At 32.3% G+C, this 22825-nt stretch overlaps 1 protein-coding gene across 1 annotated transcript in view; it reads right to left on the reverse strand.

The window, feature by feature from the left end:
- Nucleotides 1-2968: 2968 nt before the first annotated feature.
- Nucleotides 2969-22825, reverse strand: part of LOC127729351 (kinesin-like protein KIF14) — a 36527-nt gene continuing 16670 nt past the window's right edge. Inside the window, exons 10-28 of the mRNA XM_052237125.1 lie at nucleotides 22634-22697; nucleotides 21987-22171; nucleotides 21011-21113; nucleotides 20298-20335; nucleotides 19447-19554; nucleotides 18676-18811; nucleotides 18226-18312; nucleotides 17756-17821; nucleotides 17002-17235; nucleotides 15963-16103; nucleotides 15677-15780; nucleotides 15129-15208; nucleotides 14390-14482; nucleotides 13789-13893; nucleotides 13051-13412; nucleotides 9621-9758; nucleotides 6254-6334; nucleotides 5775-5931; nucleotides 2969-4406 (exon numbers count right to left, since the gene is read on the reverse strand). Of these exons, the coding sequence (XP_052093085.1) occupies nucleotides 4060-4406; nucleotides 5775-5931; nucleotides 6254-6334; nucleotides 9621-9758; nucleotides 13051-13412; nucleotides 13789-13893; nucleotides 14390-14482; nucleotides 15129-15208; nucleotides 15677-15780; nucleotides 15963-16103; nucleotides 17002-17235; nucleotides 17756-17821; nucleotides 18226-18312; nucleotides 18676-18811; nucleotides 19447-19554; nucleotides 20298-20335; nucleotides 21011-21113; nucleotides 21987-22171; nucleotides 22634-22697 (2629 nt within the window). The 3' untranslated portion in view covers nucleotides 2969-4059. The remainder of the gene's footprint in view (nucleotides 4407-5774; nucleotides 5932-6253; nucleotides 6335-9620; nucleotides 9759-13050; nucleotides 13413-13788; nucleotides 13894-14389; nucleotides 14483-15128; nucleotides 15209-15676; nucleotides 15781-15962; nucleotides 16104-17001; nucleotides 17236-17755; nucleotides 17822-18225; nucleotides 18313-18675; nucleotides 18812-19446; nucleotides 19555-20297; nucleotides 20336-21010; nucleotides 21114-21986; nucleotides 22172-22633; nucleotides 22698-22825) is intronic.

Here is a 22825-nt window from a genome sequence, read left to right on the forward strand (position 1 = left end):
TAGAATTTCAAGACCATTTTTCAAACAATATAATCTTTTCCAGTTAAACAAATCCATAAACGTTTTTGCATTAATCAAAAAAGTAAAATAACAAAAATACCGAACTCCAAGGAAAATTCAAAACGGAAAGACCCTTATCAAATGGCCAAATCAAAAACTCAAACACATCAAACTAATGGAAAACAACTGTCATATTCCTGACTTGGTACAGGCATTTCTTTATGTAGAAAATGGTGGATTAAACCTGGTTTTATAGCTAGCTAAACCTCTCACTTGTATGACAGTCATCAAATATTTCTCATTAATTTGACAACACAAAGATTTTTTTTTCAATTTCCATCAATACTTCTTTGATGATTTGTAAAATTTAACTGTTCCATGGTTTAATGGTGTGAAACCATTTAAAATATTTTATGGTGGGATCATCTGCCCCAGGAAAGAAATCGTACTTGAAATGAAATAAGTGGTATAATTTATCTAGAGGATTGGAAATGATAGCAGCTTGTATGTTAAGATCCTTGTAGATTATGTCAAAAATCAATTTTACAATATGTTTCATGGTCTTTGGCTAATAAAAGACCATAAGGCCATCTAAACAAATATTTTATGATACTAATTAATGTATATAAATATCACATTTTTATTGAATCTTTCCTCTTGATCCTGACAAGATATAAGATGTCCTTAATTTTGAGGTTTATATGAACCGAGAGTTGTTCGTTCTGGGTTCATTATTGTTGATTTTGTATATTTTTATAGTTCATGCCGTTATTGATTTTGATCATTCAAAAGTTACTTGTATTTTACGTTGTTCAAATGTTACTTATATTTTATGTGATTCAAAAATTACTTGCATTTTACGTTGAACCATAATCCTTTTGTTTACATTAATTATCAAATTTTTTTTTATCCGTCTTTATGTTAAATATTGCGCAACAAAGAATATAGATAAATTGAATCTATGTGATAACCACTGAAAGCGACTCATGACAAATTAAGAAACGAAACATGTTTATATATATAATCCCACTTTTGGCAAAACATGAATTCTATTATTTGGTAATTTAAAATTTTGATTGGTTTAACTCGGCATGTCAATCAGACATTGAATTTGTATTCTATATTTGTTTTCATGATGTTATTTAGTTATGTTTTTTTAAATAGATGAGAATTTGAGCTATAGATGACAATTAAAAGATATAACTATTAAAGAAGAAAGATGATAGTCCAAATATTTGACATACTTTTTGTCTGGTCATATCTATATAAAAGCCAGAAAAGAAAGCGAACAATAAAACTTAACTCAGATCATTTACCAGAATTCATACAATTTTAAAAAAAAGGATCAAATGAGAACAATAAAGTTTCACTCGGATGTTTTATCAAAAAGTAATATTAAGAACGGTCACATTACATTTGCAAAGGTTTGCATTTCATGTTCAATGGTTCGTATTTTACATCTCTTTTGGTTAATCTCTTCAAAGTAAGACCAAGGTAAAGATTTCTTACAACTCCAATACTTTTCGGGGGAAGGTAATAACTTTCTCAAAAGTGATAAAACAAGAATGAAATTGATGAAGATATTTGAAGCATTTTAAAAGTACTGCCATTTTGTCCTGATAAATTTATTCCAAATGTACTTTAAGTTACAAACCACCATATAAAAATGTCAAATTTGAATGGTCTACGAAGAAGGTGGCTTCTACAAACTGGTTAGTTGCTGTCTATCATAATTGTTTTCTGCCTATTGTTTTGTCATAAATTAGGCTGTTGGTTTTCCTGTTTGATTTGTTTTATATTTCATCATGTCAAGGCCTTTTATAGCTTACTATCCAGTATGGTCTCATTGTTGAAGGCCATATGATGACCTATGTTGCTTACATCTATGTAACTTAGTCTCTGGTTAATAGTTTTCTCATGGCACTCATACCACATCTTATTTTTATAGAGAAAAAATCAAGTTTGCCTGGACACAAGTCTACCAACTACAGTGTACATTCATACATGTAAGGTGATCAGAATTAAAAAAACTCTAATTTTAGCATAGTATCAATTTGATAGCAATGCACATTTCAAAGATGACTTATTATTACCATTCTATTCAGAAATAGATTATATCCACAATTTGAAGTCAAGTGGACAATAGGACACATAATAAACTAGGTCATTGAATGTCATTTCACTTCAGAAAATATTTTCACTTTCTTGAAGATCAACATAAATGCAAGATTTGAGGAATACTTTATAATAGAATAGAGAATGGAAACGAGGAATGTGTCAAAGAGACAACAACCCGATCAAAGAGCAGAAAACGAGGAATGTGTCAAAGAGACAACAACCCGATCAAAGAGCAGAAAACACCCCAAGTCCATCAATGGGTCAACACAGCTAGAAAATCCCGCAGCCTGAGGCAGACTTCAGCTGGCCTCTAAACAATAATGTATACTAATTCAGTGAAATGGGCACCACCCTTAACTCCAAAATTACAAATGAACAAAAATTTAAAAAACATACAAGACTAACAAAGGCTAGAGATTCCTGACATAGGAAAGGCACAAAAATGTGGCAGGGTTAAACATGTTTTGTGAGATCTCAACCCTCCCCTATACCTCTAGCCAATGTGAAATAAACAAACACACAGCAATATGTACAGTAAAACTCAATTTAAAAGAAGTTCAAAGTGTAGATGGATGACCAAATTTTTCTTTGGATTTGAATATTCTGTGTGAAGAACAATCAATAACAGCTGATACAATATATTCAGGTGTACATATCTAAATTAAGCAATGTCTGTAGGGATATTCTGTATGTGAATTTTTTACATTTACACAGTGGGAAAATTACTATGTAGGAAATCAGGATTCTAAACATTCTTTTTACTTGCATGAGGAAACAAAAATATGTGCCATTATATTTTTCCTGACTAATTATCCAGGATAAAAGAGTAATTATTGGAATAAAAAGACAATTTGTTTTGCTGACTATTTTTTACTTCCATATAAATATATATACTTCTGAAGCATTTGACACATGATTGTTTTACAAGATAAATAAAGTTTTATATCTACAATTATATACAATCAGTAAATGAACACAAGCTGTAAATATTGCACAAAAGATACAGGGACCATACAAGTTTTCATTATTGCAATACTTATACTGTTCTACTCGACTTTTTTCATATCTTTCTGCAATCTCATAAAAATACAGATCCTGTATCCATGCTTTACTTACAAGGATCTGACAACAATCCATTCTACTTTCTGTCATGGTTTGGTACTTATTAGATCAGCCAATGATTTTTCAGACCACAAGTTTTTGAAGGTGAGTATCATAAAGATGAACCAGAGGATATCGAATGGTCTTTAAAACAGAAAGTTTCAGATCCTGTCAGCAAAGCAAGGACACAGGATCTATATTTCAATAAGACTGAACTTTCTATAAGGGTTACTATATCATGTATATATTGAGACAGTATAAAAGTAACAAAGAATTTCAATACACCAAATTTCATTTTTTTTATCTTAATCCTAAAAAATGACCTGCAACTGTTTTCACAAAAGTTCTTAATGAGAAAAATGTCCTGGTATGACATGAACAGTACAGTGTAACTTATAATCAATTTTAATCCTAAGAATTTTGGTAAAAAGAACCACATTTACCTATTACAGCTGTTTCTGAACAAAATTTTGAAAACGTTAGTTTCTAATACCTTTGAAAAAGCATTTTTAAGCCCAGTTACCAAAGCTAGAAAAAGTTAACCACAAAATATTGATTATTTCCCCCATGCCATTTAGTTGAATGATACTATTATACATGTACTAGCAGTTTAAATATAATTCTGTACACATTGGCAGCTGATACAATATATTCAAGCATACATATCTAAATAAAGCAATGTTTGTAGGAATAACTATCCAATCAAAAGCACCAAGTTCTACTTTCTCCATCTTTGAAGCCAAGGCATATTTGTATCTTTTTCGGACTTCTTGAACATGATCTCAAGCACTGACTTCCCCAGCACTGAATTATTAAAATGTCATGATGTGTTTTTTTTTTTTATCCCCAGCTACATGTGTCCAGCTTAAATTTATTACTTAATGGAGAATTTACTGCTTTATCAGGAGATGGAGGCAACAAGCGTTTCCCACGAGGTGTTCCAGATATCTTGTCATTTCGTAAAAGTTTTTCTGCTTTCTGGATTAAAGATCCTGCAGAAAGGTGAACATCTCTAGCTGCATATTCAAGCTTTTGCATTTGTAATTCTGATAACACTGAAGAGTCGCTGTCTGAACTGGAAGAATCCAACTTAAAATTGTCTTTACTTGATACTAGAACTAATTTACTGATGTCTCTCTGTATAAGATCTGAATATCGGCATAGTTTTCTACAGTCTATTGTTTGGCCTGAAATTTAAGAATGAACACACTGTATTGACTTTGGTTACACACCTTATTTATAGTATTAATTGCTTACTGACATCAAATAAACAAAAGAGTATCGAGCCCAATATGCTCTAAAATCAAATTTATTTAAAAACTTCTCATATTTGTGAAATAAGATGCTTAATCAATGTACAATGTAAAATATAATTAATTTTCTTTACATTTCCTATTACAGGTTTTACACCCATTTCAGTTAACACAGTTAATAATGGGTACTGGTCACAGATTGGTTCTCATCAATTAGCAATACCTGTTATCAATTTTTCAATCAAAGAAATATGTGTCATATAAATTTTTAAAACATAACATATACATGATATATACAACACAAATGACATGTCAATTTTACATCACTTCTATTGCATCAGTCAAATTGTACATCCAACATTATCAAAATATAGCTCACATAGCTGTACATGTTCTTACAACAAAAAATGTGCACAATCATAAATTTCCTTTCAAACAGGTCAATACAATCTTAATTTCATCTAGAGTTGTGTAAACCATTATCAAATTTAAGAAATGTATGGTTTTAAGAATATATCCAAAACTAACTGAACCAGAGTCTTAAGTCTGAGTTTGAAATGATTTTCTTATAGACAATGTTAAGTATGTGATGCTATAATTTCTAGAAACAAGATGGTATTTCCAAAGGAGGTCCGGTAAGGGCTAGTTTTGCCCTATTATTCGAAGTACATCTAATGAAAGATTTTTGACATTTTTTAAACACTGAAGTGTCTACCTCAGTTGATTAAATTAGTTTATGCAAAAGATTTGGACTGATATGGTCATTAAAGATGCTCAAATACAAGCTTAATTATGAAAAATCTATCAAATATGCCATAAAACGTCACTTTCAGATGGTTTTTGTCTAAAATGAAAGTGGCCACATTCCTGTTCAGTCTCAACCTTTATATATGTTATGTATTATCATCAAATATTAAGACTGAACACAAATGCGGCCACTTCCATTTTGGACAAAAACCGTCTTAAAATTAGCACAAATGCTAAAATTGTGAAGATTTCAGTAATAATGCATGAATTTATGATGTTATTACCTGATGCATGTGCATTGTATTGTCAAAAACAGTCTATATTTATGGAACAGAAGAATTCTTCTTTCCAATTAATAGCTAAAAGTTTACTTTTTAACAAATTGGTAAAAATGCTATATTTTGGGGCCAAAAAGGGGTCTTACCGGGCCTACTCCTTTCCTATTTACCAAGATGGTATATGAAATTTTTAGGGAGAACTCAGATAATAGTGACAGTGAAAACTGATTAGAAACACATATTTTTAACCAAAATTCCTGATAGAGAAGAAACAAACCTTTAATTAACGGTTCAGCACTATTTAGTAAAATCTGTACATTTTCCCAAAGGTTGCTAATGTGGTGTATGAGTCCTTGTGATCGCTTGTAACTAACAGAATAAAATTGTAATGGAATGCCACCATAACTCTCTCTCACACTTGTGTCCATGTCAACCTGTAGAGAAACAAATAAATTTTTAAGATTCTACTATGTTGATTCTGGTATTAATATTATGTATAAACTGTGAATACATTTATTTTCATGGATACCAATTTTCAGAGATTGATGAAAAATTGTATTTTTGTAGATATTTGATTTTGTGGTTTTTGCCAAAGTCTGAATACACTTTGCCTATCAGTGAAAATTCTAAACAAATCTGTTAATGTTTGCATATTAAATATCTGTAGGTCTGGTATCTTGATAATAAATTTCTAGAAACAGGAAAATAATTCTTACATTGTTCATAAGACATTAAAAGTGTGATATGATAGTGTACCTGTAATTCTTGACATGTTGAAAATAATATCTTCATCGATGACACTAGTTCTTCTATATGTTGTGGAATTTCTCCCAGAGACTGAAAAAAAACAACATCAAATTAAATAAACATGAAAATGACAAAAGTATTATGTTGTCTCATAAACCATGAAAACGGAGGATGCTTCTATACATGTTCTAAGTAAAAGAGACCTCTATACAGATGAAATAAACTGTTATCACAGAGATATGTCTCGCCTTTTTGTAATTTTGATAATGCAAATGTTGAAATTAAAATAGCAATACTTTAACATGTAAGTTATGCAAATATTCAAAGTCGATGAACCATGACTGAAGGTACATGGCTAAACAATCTCCATGGAATGAGATGTGCCAATGCTAATACAACTGCATACCAAATACTTCTGATTTATTATAAGTCATTCCCTTTAAAAAAAAATAAAAACAAACATTAACTTGTAAACTATGTAAAAGTTTCCAAGTCAATGAACCATGATCAGGGGTGGGGCTATATAATCTCCATGGAAACGATACTTGCAAATGCCAATAAATTTGCATACCAAATATCATTGACTTAACATTAGCAGTTCATCTTAAACTGATCTAAAAACAAACTAATACATGTAAACTAAGCCAAAGTTTCAAAGTAAATAGACCATGACTGAGGGGGCGGGGCCAAATATTCTCCATGGAAATGAGATGTGCTAATGCTTATACAACTGAACACCAATTAACATTGGCCTACCACTAATGGTTCCCCTTGAACTGACCTAATCACAAACTAATACATGTTAACTTAGCAAAATTTTCAAAGTCTACAGACCATGACTAAGGGGGCGGAGCCAAATAATCTCCATGAAAATGAGATATGCCAATGCTTATACAACTGCATACCAAATATCATTGACCTACCACTAGTGGTTCCCTATAAATTGACCTAATCACAAACTAATACATGTAAACTATGAAAAGTTTCAAAGTCAATAGACCTTGACTGAGGGGACGGGGCCAAATAATCTCCATGGTAATGAGATGTGCCAATGCTAATACAACTGCATACCAAATATCATTGACCTACCACTAGGCACTAGCGGTTCACCATGAACAAGACCTAATCACAAACTAATACATTGTTGACGCCGCCGTCAGAAACAACATACATATGTCTCGCTTTTTGACTCCGTCAAGGCGAGACAATAAAACTAAGAACTACAATCAAAAGGAACAAGGTTCACTTTAGGCCAAAAGCCTTACTTCCTTGTTAAATTAAATCTCTTCATAACTTGATAAAGAGTACATTCTTGGCTTCAAAATCACCATATTTTGGATATATAGCCAAAATGAGATGACTTTGTGTATTTTTCTGACCTAAAAGCTTGAGGAAACCCTTGGCCGCAACCTAGAATCCAAAATGTTCTGTACCCAAAAGTTGCCAATGATGATATTGAATTCCTAGACTCACAAAATTTCTGGATCATGGGTGGCGGCCAAAGAAAATTATGCTAAAAACTGTGAAGAATATTTGAAAATTTTACCAAATCTGACGTTACAACACAAATAATGCATACTTCAGGAGTCAATACTTCGTCATTTTTTATATGATGTGCCAAAATGAAGTTACTTTGTATTAATAGTAATATCACAACTATTTCTATGTGAAATTTGTAGTATTTTGGCCTGATTAAAAAACATCAAAATCTTAGGGCCAATTTTAACCCTTCGTGAACTTACTCCTTTACAATACCCTATCCAAGTCACAATGATGACAGAAAAGTCCATTAAATGACTCTATGAATTGTCTGCTTTATGTGCAACTAGTACTTCAATCAAAACTGTACTATCGCTACAAAGTGAAGCATTATCATTTTAGAAATATTAGAAATTTCAGTGTACAGCAAGGTTACAAAGTGAATACCTTTTAATATCATCTGTGTAATATAAGCCAATTTTTTTCATAAGAAAGTGCGTTTTATATTGTATAAACTACAAGGTGATTTTAGCTATCTAATCCCTGTAATAAAAGCCTACTGTAAAATCAAGAAATAGATGTGCTCTTAACCATAGGAGGATGTTACAGAAAGAAGAAGGTAACTTTGTGTGAAGAATTTTTGAAATCAATTGATTCAAATTCAGGCTGTTTCTGAAAATTTTCTATGAGGTCTTTGAAAGCATTTCTCTCGCCCCGACACTGACATATCTTAATCAAATTATTCCACTTGATACTTTCTGAAATATCCAACCCCTTACAGATGTCTTTTCAGACTCTCCACATAAGTAATTTGTACAGTACATTTGTTAGTTATATTTTGAGTAGCCAATCAGAATGGGTGACTCCCATCATCCACCAAGATATAAATTGGTTCAGTGCAAATGCAAGTTTCAATCCTATTATGGTAGCTGGGGTGTCTAAATGTTTGACGATAGATTTTTCTCAAACTTTTGTAAAAGACTTCTTGGTTAGGGCTGTTCCATAAAAACATACATGGGACCAAGGGAAGGCACTTTCAAATGTCAACTATGGGTGGGTGTCATCTATGTTTTTGCATAGTGGAAATGTAAGTGAAATTTTAATTTGCCTCTATAGGGTGTTACCCCATTTTTTAAAGTGCCTTCCCTGGGTACAATGTATGTTTTAATGGAACAGCCCTTAATGTTTTTACAAATTTCAATATAAAAACTGGGGGTCACAGATCTGGTTTTTTTCATAAAAATACACCGAAATTAAGGAAATCACAGTTATTTTATATGCATGGGTTATATAGGGGGCATTTATTTTTCCTTATTGAGGAAACACCAAACAATAAAGAAGGTTAAAATTCAACAAGAGAATTGCTTTCCATAAATACTTTCGAAATATCAAAAATAGATATGAGTTCACAGGCCTTATATTCGCTTGAAAAATGCAAATAACACAAATTGGCCTACCAAATCTGCCGTTGTTTTTATCATATTTAATAAGATTTTTTCTGAAACTGCTAAAAGGTTGAGTGCTTGGAGAAATTTTTGAACCGTTTTACCAAGAAGAAAGGTCATGCAACTGGTTTGTTGAAACACAGTAATGTAACAACTTACGAAGATTGTTATTGAACAGATCATGTGACAACTTACTAGATTATTATACCTTACATTATATAGTAATTAATTGATTGGCTAATACGGAATCACGTGTCATAGTTTAATTTCGATGTTTTTCCAAAAATTGGCAGGAGCGATGAATAACCCCATCAAATTGAAGCCTCATCGAACAATCCTATTATTCCCCGGTGAATAACCCCGAAAAATTGAAGCCTCCATCGAACAACCCTATTATTGGATCATGTGACAACTTCCTAGATAATAATTGGATAGATCATGTGACAACTTACTAGATTATTATTGGATAGATCTGCTAGATTTTGTGCTTTACATTCCCATTCTTCTAATGTTTTGATTGGACCTTGTAAACTTTTGTCAACCAACAAATCACAACCGGCCAAAAAAGCGTGACAAACATCAGGACTCAACTGAAATGTAGGGAAATTAAATTTTTACTATAAAGAATGTTAGTTATGCAATTAACAAATAACATGGAATGAAAAAAACATATATAAAATAAAGTTACAAAAAACATCAAAAACATCTTTTCAATCTGATGATTAAGATTTTTTTCTTCAAATATTTCTTTTTGGCACTTTAGTAATATAGTTTCAAATAGATAGCCAATAAAACAGGATATATATAATTTTCAATTAATCGTTTTTCGAGGCAGACCTTTTATTTTTTTTTGTCGTAGAAATCATAATCTATTCCATTTTTCAGTTATAAATTTAAACTAAAATGATAAAATGTATTTCAACAGGTCTTATTTACATTAAAATTAACTAGAGGCTCTCAAGAGCCTGTGTCGCTCACCTGATTCTACTTTGGTTTTGGAAATCATGTAAAAATAGATTAAAATCATAACAGATACCCTAATAATGAGTGAGGCCAAATTTGGTTCAATATTGGTCCTGTAATTTAATAAAAAAATCCTGGTGGCCATCTTGAACAGTAAATCAGCAACAAAGTAGCAACACTTAATCAGCACCTCATAAGAAACATTTATGCCATGTTTTGGTTTCATTCCATTCAGTGCATTTGTATGTATTTCCCATAGGGTCTTATGTTTAAGGAAGTCCCCCCATTGGCGGCCATCATGGATGAAGGATCAGCTTCAAAGTAACAAAACTTAGTCGGCACCTCATAAGGAACATTCATGCCATGTTTGGTTTCAATCCATTCAGTATGTGGTTCTCTAAAAGAAGACATTTGTATGTATTGTCCATAGGGTCCTTTGTTAAACATTGTCCCCATCTGGCGGCCATCTTAGATTATGGATCGGCTTCATAGTAACAACACTTGGTCAGCACCTCATAAGGAACATTCATGCCATGTTTGGTTTCATTGCATTCAGTGGTTCTCTAAAAGAAGACATTTGTATGTATTTCTCATAGGGTCCTATGTTACACTAAGTCCCCCGCTGGCTGCCATCTTGGATGATGGATCAGCTTCAAAGTAACAACACTTGGTCAGCACCTCATAAGGAACATTCTTGCCATGTTTGGTTTCATTCCATTCAGTGGTTCTCTAAAAGAAGACGTTTGTATGTATTTCCCATAGGGTCCAATGTTAAACTAAGTCCCCTGTTGGCGGCCATCTTGGATTATGGATCAGCTTCAATGTAACAACACTCGGTCAGCACCTCATAAGGAACATTCATGCCATGTTTGGTTTCATTCCATTCAGTGGTTCTCTAAAAGAAGACATTTGTATGTATTTCTCATAGGGTCCCATGTTAAACTAAGTCCCCTGCAGGCGGCCATCTTGGATTATGGATCGGCTTCAAAGTAACAACACTCGGTCAGCACCTCATAAGAAACATTCATGCCATGTTTGGTTTCATTCCATTCAGTGGTTCTCTAAAAGAAGACATTTGTATGTATTTCCCATAGGGTCCAATGTTAAACTAAGTCCCCTGCTGGCGGCCATCTTGGATTATGGATCAGCTTCATAGTAACAACACTTGGTCAGCACCTCATAAGGAACATTCATGCCATGTTTGGTTTCATTCCATGCAGTGGTTCTCTAAAAGAAGACATTTGTATGTATTTCCCATAGGGTCCCATGTTAAACTAAGTCCCCCGCTGGCGGCCATCTTGGATTATGGATCAGCTTCAAAGTAACAACACTCGGTCAGCACCTCATAAGGAACATTCATGCCATGTTTGGTTTCATTCCATTCAGTGGTTCTCTAAAAGAAGACATTTGTATGTATTTCCCATAGGGTCCAATGTTAAACTAAGTCCCCCGCTGGCGGCCATCTTGGATTATGGATCGGCTTCAAAGTAACAACACTCGGTCAGCACCTCATAAGAAACATTCATGTCATGTTTGGTTTCATTCCATTCAGTGGTTCTCTAAAAGAAGACATTTGTATGTATTTCCCATAGGGTCAAATGTTAAACTAAGTCCCCTGCTGGCGGCCATCTTGGATTATGGATCAGCTTCATAGTAACAACACTTGGTCAGCACCTCATAAGGAACATTCATGCCATGTTTGGTTTCATTCCATTCAGTGGTTCTCTAAAAGAAGACATTTGTATGTATTTCCCATAGGGTCCTATGTTAAACTAAGTCCCCCGCTGGCGGCCATCTTGGATTATGGATCGGCTTCAAAGTAACAACACTCGGTCAGCACCTCATAAGAAACATTCATGCCATGTTTGGTTTCATTCCATTCAGTGGTTCTCTAAAAGAAGACATTTGTATGTATTTCCCATAGGGTCCAATGTTAAACTAAGTCCCCTGCTGGTGGCCATCTTGGATTATGGATCAGCTTCATAGTAACAACACTTGGTCAGCACCTCATAAGGAACATTCATGCCATGTTTGGTTTCATTCCATTCAGTGGTTCTCTAAAAGAAGACATTTGTATGTATTTCCCATAGGGTCCCATGTTAAACTAAGTCCCCCGCTGGCGGCCATCTTGGATTATGGATCAGCTTCAAAGTAACAACACTCGGTCAGCACCTCATAAGGAACATTCATGCCATGTTTGGTTTCATTCCATTCAGTGGTTCTCTAAAAGAAGACATTTGTATGTATTTCCCATAGGGTCCTATGTTAAACTAAGTCCCCCGCTGGCGGCCATCTTGGATTATGGATCGGCTTCAAAGTAACAACACTCGGTCAGCACCTCATAAGAAACATTCATGCCATGTTTGGTTTCATTCTATTCTGTGGTTCTCTAAAAGAAGACATTTGTATGTTTTTCCCATAGGGTCCTATGTTAAACTAAGTCCCCCGCTGGCGGCCATCTTGGATGATGGATCCGCTACAAAGTAACAACACTTGGTCAGCACCTCATAAGGAACATTCATGCCATGTTTGGTTTCATTCCATTCAGTGGTTCTCTAGAAGAAGTTCAAAATGTAAAAAGTTTACGCCGACGACGGACGACGCCGGACGACGGACGACGGACGCCAAGTGATGAGAAAAGCTCACTTGGCCCTTCGGGCCAGGTGAGCTAATAAACTTCAATTAAAGGTTTGGATGGATTAGTCTCTAAATAAACAGTTAACATGGTAAATAAATAAATTATAGTATAGCCAATCTATCTTAATTAAGAATCTACTAGCTCAGTGAGCACTGATGAAAAACAACATTCAAGTGATAGAGAGTCATTGATTAAGGCATTTCTTTTTTTGTTTCCTTTTTTTTACCAAATCAAAAATTTACACTCTTACACTCAAGTAAATTACATTCAACAAAACAAACCTCATTTTTATCTGCTTCCTCACAATTCAGTTGCTCAAATGATATGATGTTCATATCTGTTGCCAAGGACATTTCACCAGTTAATTTACACACTGTTAGAACACAATCCACAATCTTTGATCCAGAGTCACAAATCAAACTGTCTATATCATTTCCCCATCCTTGGAAGAACCTAACCACATGATTGCCCATAACCTTGACATGCTCCTTTAACTTTGTTGTGAGATCCTGAATGACCCTTGAGTGTCTCTGTTCCTTAACATACATGTTTGCCCAGACTGTACAATGAGAACTTAGTGTCTGTATATTTGTAGCAAGCTTCAGTAAACAGCACTGAGTTTCTTCGTCATTTGTTTCTGATTCTGGAAATGCATAATAAATTAATGAAAAGTGACGACATACTCATATTACATCATGAATGACTGGGAAACCCATAAAGCGTAAGTTTAGTAATTATCTGTTTCTAGTTATCTTTTAGTTATTTTTTGTCTTTGGATTGTTTTCTCATGGAGGTATACATGTTCCCCATATTCTTTTGATAATATTTCTAAAATCTCACATATTGAACATCTTAAAGTAAGACTATAATGAGTGGAGAAATTTTACTGTTTGTTGTACATCACATGGAACAAAGAAAGATAACTCTGACAGAAAAATGTTAAGTTTTAAATGTGCATTTTATAAATAACATACTTATATGCGGACCACACAGAATTATTTTTCATCAAACATTATTACCTTTATCTTGTGAAGAATTTGAGTCTATCAGATATACTACTGCTTTTTTTATCGCTTGGGAACACTTAACTATTTTATCTGCCATACTCTCTTCAAGATAACCATCTGAAATGAATATATTTTTATAGATTATGTATATACAAATTCATCAAATAGAATACTTGTTTTCAATTTAACAAAGGGTAAGCACTTGAATACTTATCAGAAATTCATTTGATTCTATTCTCAAAAGATTGCAAGGATAAATTTTCACAATACAGACTCATTAAAATGTTTTTAAAAATTATGCAATCATTGTAAATCAGACTGCTTGAACCTTTACCAATATTTTGGGCATGTTGTGATAATGGGTTGCTGTCTCATATATGTATAACCCACATCTCCTTTTATGGATATTTGTAACAAAGATGATAACAAAAACTGTGGGAAGGTTTTTATTATCTCTATATACATTCATATAAAACACTATCATATATTGGAACATTTAAACAAATCTCTTATTTCAGTTTATCTGAAAGTTGACTGATTTGACCTGGCGTTTTGTAACATTGTGTTTTCGTATATTTCATCTCTGAACCCTCTTAAACAATAAAGTTCTTACCTTGGATGTTCTCTACAAATGTCAACGTAACACTCTCACACATTTTAGCGAGTGCTGTTCCTGTTAAATGACTTGGACAGGAGCAGTTGTCATCTGAAATCATATGATAAATAGTGTTACAATTATCTTCTGTATGTTTGAATAGAATCAACAGTGAATATAGCAATTTATCAACAACCAATTTACAAAGCACAACTATGGTATTTCAATTTTTTTACTTCTATTTGTTTTTAATTCACAAAAATCCTTCATGTAATTGTTCTCCTGTAATAAATGAGCTAAGGGAACCTCATGCATTAGTCGATGTGTTAACCCTGGTTCATTCATCTGATCAGACATATATGATATCATTAGTCAGTGTGTTAATCCTAGTTCATTCATCTGATCAGACATATATGATATCATTAGTCAGTGTGTTAGTTTGCATAAACTGATTGCCATGACAATTAATTTGTTTACCATGACCATTTCATCTCTAAACAAGATGCTCTGTTGCACGATCGCATTTCATCAAATTCAGTGAACTCTGAAATCCAGGTCATTACCCTAAGTGGGCATATATTAAAAATAAGTTCACTTCATAATGAACATGTGTACTAAGTTGATGTGATCACAAACTTCCTTAAATCCAAACTTAAACCTGATTCTGTAACAGACAGAAAGACTATAAAACCTAATGCCCCTCCACTGCTGTATATCAAGTTTAAACATTCATAAAAAAAAAAGACTTATAACATACCTTTATAACTTCTAGGACTTGTAACTGAACTATTTCCTGATAATAAAAACTGTCTAAAGGGAGATTTGTTAAAGCTGTTCCTGTAAATATATATTAAACACTTAATAACACTTAATAAATTTGGTGCATCCAAAGAGCTTTTTTTTTATTTACATTCATCAGAAATACTAAAATCGTAAAAATTTAAAAGCCAAGGATTTATAACTTCTTGATTCAAGAAGGAGCTTTATAAAAAAATCAGGTATTTTTGAGAAAAAGAAAGAGAAAAAGAAGAAATTTTATTTTCTTTGTTTTTTCATATTCTGAACAAGTACTGTTAACTCATCTATATCAGCTTAATCAAGATCTCATTTAATGTGAAACAATAATCCTATGATTAAGTGTAGTAAGCAATTTTGAAAGTCCAGGAGCCAACAATTAAAGCAATTTTGTTGGTGTTTTTCCTTTGAATTCCATCTGAAATTAGTTGTGCAATGTGTTTGATGAACAAGTGATTTGATGCTTTCCTTCTTTCAACATGTGATTATATATCTGACATATAAACTAACCCAAGGGGAGATCTCGGTGTACTTGGTGTAGTTGGTGCCTCTGGTAGCCATGACTCACTTGGATCATTAAATACTTCATCATCGGCTGAACTTTCACAATCATTCTGTAATCATAACATTTACATATATCAGCCATAATTCAACAAAGTGTTTCAATATAATATCCTCTTATTTCCAGTAAACAATAAAATTTTCTATGCCATACACAATTCTTGACCAAACTTATAACAATCCCAGGACTTCTTGTGTTGAATAAATCATTTGACTTATCACAAATGTTACCAACCTGATACAAATCTCTCATCTGAGCTAATCTGTCTTCAAACTTTGGAACATCCCAGAATGTACACAGTCCTAATTCTGTGTTGGTTACTTTGATAGCTGTTGCTAACTTGTCATCTTCTAAATAATCTTCTCTGCTGAAAGTCTACAATAAACAGAAAAACTTTACAAATCTTTACAAAGTAAACTATGGTTTACAATAATATTAAAAAGAAGCATGAAAAATGCAAAGTTTTCCACTGCAAAAAAGTAAAAGATTTTTTAAATAAAACAATTGTCCATTAACAAGTAACAGATGTTGTTGCATACTGCCAAAACAATTTTGATGTCCTACGTTGGTAATCATTAGGCACAAAAAAAGTCCTATATTTTTTATTATCTTCCTTAAAAATATTTAATATATCCTTTCAAAATTCGGTATAATATAAAAACAATAAAATAAGGTGGTACCAAACACCTTGACCAAAATTAATTTGGCTAGTTCAATTTTCATAAAATTTGGACAAAATATTATCTTTGACCCTTTGACAAAAATATAAAAATTTCAAACAACTTGAACCACATACTTTGTCGGAAAAATTTCATTGGATATATAGCAGTTTGACAAACACTGATTTTGATCATTGAGAAGCTTAATATTTCCTTAACAATAGAACGTGATTAAAACGTTCAGCTGATTTTTACAGAGTTATCTCCCTGTAGTGTTATGTACCACCTTAATGAAGAAATAAATAACTTTTTAGCATGAAAAACTTGTGTGCATTGTTTCTCTCTGTTAACTGTATTGCCACTGGTGTTCAGATTGACCTAAAAGAATTTTCAGCAGAACTTTCAATGTTGTGCTTTAATCAGTTTGATTTGTATGGTTTCTCAGACTGATTATGCAATCATGTGTACAGAAAGTTCTGCTTACATAGCTACCATGGTAACAGACTCTTACCATATTTTCTTGAGTAACTGACTGACCTTATTAGCTTCCCTCAGTGACAAGGCAATCTTATACAAGTCACATTTACCAAGCTACCATGGGAACAGATACTTACCATATTTTTCTTCAGTAACTGACTAATCTTATTAGCTTCCCTCAGTGACAAGGCAATCTTATACAAGTCACGTTTACCGAGCTGATTTTCCATCATGGCGTTACGTCTGGTAGGTGATGATATGTCTGATCGTTTCTGTTTAAGTTGTTCCAATCTCTGGGTAACTTTCTGTTTCTCAGTCTCTAAAAACTCTTTCAATCTTGAGCCCTTAGAAGAAGGTGGACTTAGCTGAGCCTGTGATAAAATCAACAAATATATAATTGTTTTCAACATATTAGAATCCAGATAAAAGAACAATATATTTTTCTTATATCTGCATATTTAAGTACTTTATTTTTGTACTTATACATATTTCCTTCTTTCATTTTCAGATACTGAAACTGCAATGTAGATAATATACTACGTATAAGTGAACCAGCTGCTTGAAGTATTAAAGTTAAATCAAATAAATAGTAGAAATGGATGAGTGTATAACATCTTAGTTTATCCATTTGTACATAAATCAGGCAGTTTTTTTTGTTTGAATTGTTTCAAATTTTGTCATGTCATGGTCTTTTACAACTGACGGTATGGGTTTTGCTTATTGTTGACAGCAGTAGGGTGACCTATAATTGCTTAAATCATTTTTTTAACCCTGTTGGATGGTTTTCTCATTGGCAATCATACCACATCTCCTTATTTTCTATTCATACAATGAGGATCAGAACATCTACCATGTTGTTTTGTACAGATTATATATACCGTAACAACCTACCCTCTCTGCTGCCCTGGCCTCTAACTGTTGTCTCTTACGTCCAACCATTAATTCTTGTTCCAGTAACTATAAAACAAATCAATTACTTTAGTATGTTTCCCAACCAATCACAAATAAAGATGCCTTGACCATCACATCAACAAAATTTTAACTTTCAGTAATAAACTTTCCTTTTTTAGATAAATATGCACATATTTTCAGAAAATTTTGGTTATCTTATTTTCACTTCACACATTTTGTTTTATTTTAGTATAAATATTTTTTCAAAAGAGCTTATAAAGAAAACGCTTTACTATATTTACTGTAGTAATAAACAAATCATAACTTAAAATAGCTAATACATATTAAATATTAAACATGTTTTAAAATATTTTATTATAAATCATTGTTAATGTCAATTTAAGTAATCTGAGATAGTAGACACTGAAATCTTTTAATTTCATCTTCAAAGCAGTTTATTAAATGAATACCATTTTCTGTTTCTTCAATTTTTGAATAGTGTCGTCTGCTTCAAGTCGCCCTTGTTCAGCCATTTGTACTTCCTCTGACTGATTTCTCTACAAAATAAAAAGATTACATATGTAGTTCAGTTCTTCACATCAATAAGATTTTCTTTTCTTCTTCTAAATTTTTGTTTCTATGCAAGCTTTTTATTTGATAACTAATTCATAATCATAGTTTACACATTTTTAAGAAATAATAAATTGCAAGCAATGCAGATATGAATTATCCTTCAATATTTTTACCCGATTAAATTTTTTAACTCCTTCTCTATTAAAATTGGAAACTTGACATCATGGTAGAACTTCATATATCATATAAGTATTTAATTTTAATGAAAGAAAAATGAAATTTTGTAATTTTCATGTTGTTTACTTTGTTTATTTCTCTCCATACAAATTACTCTGTCATTTCCTTACCAATAATTTTTCACATTCTGCTAGTTTGTTTTCAACAGCTCTTTGTTCTTTCATTGCCTCTTTCTTGACTTCCTCCACTTTGACCAACATTTCTTCCTGGGCTTGTCTCCTTGCTTCCTCCAACTCTGACTGCAGTCTACAAGTATTTATCAGATTAGTGACCAATATTTCCTGATAGTAGGATGATTACTTAACCTTCATGTTAGCAAATATTCCTTGCCAACAATAATTGTACAAGGGAAATTAATGCAAGCATTTATTTTTGCAAATCACTGATTACTAGTAAAAGTGCAAGATTTAATTAATGCGATTGGAAGAAGTTGGAGAAGGAAAACCAGTACTGGTTATAACTGCGATTTTTTATTACTGCGAACCTGATACTGTCACATTTTTCACATTAATATAAATATAGCAATTATTTCTGAACTTACAGTATTGATTTTTAGGCAAACACATGAATTTTTAAGAAGCAGAATAAAAAAAGAGAGAAAATCTGATACTAGGAAATGATGCAGTTGAGAAATTTCTAATGGGATTTCAGAAGAACAGGTCACAAAAAATGTATTGATAGCATCATTACAAATGTGAGTCATGGTTGGCTTTCTCTGTTAGCTTCATAAATTATAAAGGAATAAAATCATCTCAATAAGATTTATTATAGAAAAATTTGGTTCACACAGCACATTCAGAATTTAACATATTTTCTTGATATTCAAAGGTCTTGTTTAGAAGTAAGTAACAGTATATATGAAGACAATGTGATGAACAAACCTCTGTTCCTGAACATTGAGAAGTTCCTGTTTGGCAAACTCAAAGTCTTTTTTCACCTCCTGTCCAGATGTTTGGTTCTTATTCCTCACTTGCTTAGGATGGTTAAATCTGAAGGGATAAACATGTAATGTTTAATCATTTCAAGTGTGTGCATCTGTTTCTGACTCCTTTCATGGTAAGTAGTGGCATTGACTTGGCATCATAGGCTATAAGATTATATGTAACAAGGGAGACAACCAGACTTACTCAAAAGATGAATCAGATTACTTCACTTCTCAATTTTTGAGTAGTAAGGAGTGAACTTTGTTATGTATTACCAAAAAAAAACAAAAGATAGCTGAATTCTATAAAAAAAAAATAATAGACCTCACAGAGTTTAAAAAGAGAACAACTGTTAATCTTCATATTACAGAAATGTTCTATTTCAACATATTATTAAATGGACTACTTTATTGGTTTTACATTGAAAATATGCCTGTTATTAATTTATTCTGTTTAAATAAATGCACTAGGTCAGGAAATTAAAAAAAAAACATTTCAATATTTGTCTGCTGCTACTCTTATTAAAAAACAATTCCTTATTTTTTGTGTGATTATAAAACATGCCACCAGACAATGGTACATTATGTCCTAATGTTAAGTACTGTTAACAGCCACAATCACAGTTCTTTCATATTTACATATATTATGTATATTACATATCTATTCTATGTTCATAGTGGCAGTCTTAAAAAGTAGTGAGTTTACACAGCAAAATTTAGGTTAAAACAGGTATCTGATGAAATACTACATCAATGTAAAATATTAAAAATGTTGTCTCATATATGATGAATGGTTGTTAAAATTTTTACCTGAAATAATGGTCTCCGCCCAAAATAACTCTGTCACCCTGGAAAAGAATAGGCAACAAAATCATAGTTATTTTTTTTAAATACTGTTTAAGTTCATTTCTTACACATATAACAACTATGTCTTTTTTTTAAACTTCAAACTAAATAACTAAAGAAGCATGAAAAGTAGTTCTTACACAAACTCATACCAGTCTTTTTCAAAAACAATTCTTGGAATTAGTCAATTTAATTGTAATTCTACCTAAAGCTACTTTAACACTTTTTTAAGTATTGAAATCAATCTTGCTGAGGTGAAAGAGAACGCTTTAACTGACAATGCATTATATTTATCAGATTTCCAGATGTTAGAATTGACCAAAAATAAACAAACACTTGTATGATTTTTGTCCTATTGTTAAACATTTGTAGAATATGATGTACAATGATGGATTGTTGTATAAATACAGGTAAATAATATTCTGATGTTTGTTGAGTTTTTTTCTTTCTTTTTTGTCCATAATTCACAGAAAACTTTTGCTTTAAATTCAATCTGTAAAAATTAAATTAATTCCCCTCAAGTCTGAGTGTTCTTGCTAAGATAGTTTTCAAAATTATTGCTTTTCATCTAAATTTTCATTTAAAGTGTATAACCTTAATTTATTTGTACATTAGACATGTCCATATTCCCTGGAGAAAAAGCCAAATTGGTACACATGTTATCAGTGAGAACTTACATGTTGTAGGATGACTGGTTCTGATATAAGGTTGCCATTGACATACGTAGGAGCATCATCGATTGGTGTTATACTGATCACATTCTCTAAGTTGTTGATAATACTACAAATGTCAAAAACAAATTACATTATGTAGTCCCTTTCATCACCATATTATCAAATATGAACTTAAGCAGATAAGGGATATAACGAATGAACAAATTGTACACTTAACAAGGAATGAGCTGTCAAAGTGACAGCAAACTGGGTTTTCTGTATTTTGAAAGGCTTTTTTGACCTGCCACATTTGTTCCTTTTCTTTCACATGATCTTTAATTTTCTGTCCTGTGTGTTGCAAATTTTTCTTTTTCCTTTCTGGAGTATTTTGGTATATTTTGTTCAGTTCACACTCCCTTTGAATCTGGTCCAAGTGATTCCTTGATCCTTTGGAGATTATAAAACCAATACAGTCTGATTTCTGTCTCCAGGATTCAGCTATCTCATTATTTAACGTGTGAATAATTGCTGATGGTCGTCACCCTTCAAAATTTCAGGAAAATTTCACATTCTTTGGTAAAGAAACACTAACATGACTAAGTGCTCTGTTAACAGCTTCACATTTTTGAGTGTTGAAATTGAATCTGATTTTCAGTAATTCTTCTTAACTCAGTTTCATTTTTAAAAGTTCCTGCATTATTAACATTTTCCTCCATATTCAGGTTGGTCAACTTGTTTGCACCCAACTACATGGATCTCAGCCATCAACAGTTTGAGTGTCCACCACCACACAACTTGAAGTCCCAATTTCTTTCCCCATGAGATATTCACTTATAGGCATGGTTGGCATAACATTGGCTGTACATGTTCCAGCATGCCCATCAGGTCACATCAAAGCCTTTAAGCCAAGCACCTGTCCAGCAAAGTTTTTTGTGAAAACTGATGTAACAATGATGATTGGAACTTATAACACAACAATACAAATTTTAAAAAGTCTTACCAATGGTTTTCTGCTATCAATGCTCCATTTAGTTGTATTTCATGTTTAGAGTTGTCACACATTCTGCCGACTCTAGTCTGTCCTTCTTTGATCACATACAACAACATCTCAGACAGCTGAGGGTCTTCATTCAGGTTCACTAAGTTTGGCATCTTGTTGTCTACTTTACAGGTGATTCCTGATTTCTACAACCAAATAATTAGTTCTTTAAAATGTAAAAATTGTCATTTTTCAAAGATGCGGTTTTGTATTAATATGTTCACTTGTTTTTATCAGTGGAAATGAAATCATAAAAATGAGGATTAATATATCTTTTTCTAAAAATATAACTTTAAAACTCATATGCATTGATTTTTAAATAAGGAGTAGTTGAAAAGATCAAATTGTGAAAGCTGTAATTTTGATAAATTGCACAGAAGATCTATTAGTTTTATGTAAGTCACAGTAGGAAAAGAAACTTTATCTAGGAATTCCAGATAAGACCTTATAAGAATATAGTAAATAACAATTTAGCTTCAAGCTGTCAACAACTGTCGAAGAGACGAAATAATTACTTTGCAACCAACACATCTATGAACAACTAAGGAAATCAACAAAATCAACCAAATATTTATAAATTGTAAATTATGTGGACATATAATGGTTACCTCTAGGTTTTTATTTTCTTGAGCTTTTCTCTCTTCAGACTGTTGCAATTTTAACTCCCATGATCTGCAAAAATACTATATTGAAAATAAATGTTGACAAGAGAACAGTTTGATTGTTACCATAGGGAAAATTAACATTACATTTAATGGGAAAAGAAAACCTGTGTTGGAATTGACCTTTATATTGGGCAC

Source organism: Mytilus californianus, unplaced genomic scaffold (genome assembly GCF_021869535.1).
Source record: "Mytilus californianus isolate M0D057914Y unplaced genomic scaffold, xbMytCali1.0.p SCAF_2, whole genome shotgun sequence".
Taxonomy (NCBI): Eukaryota; Metazoa; Mollusca; class Bivalvia; order Mytilida; family Mytilidae; genus Mytilus; species Mytilus californianus.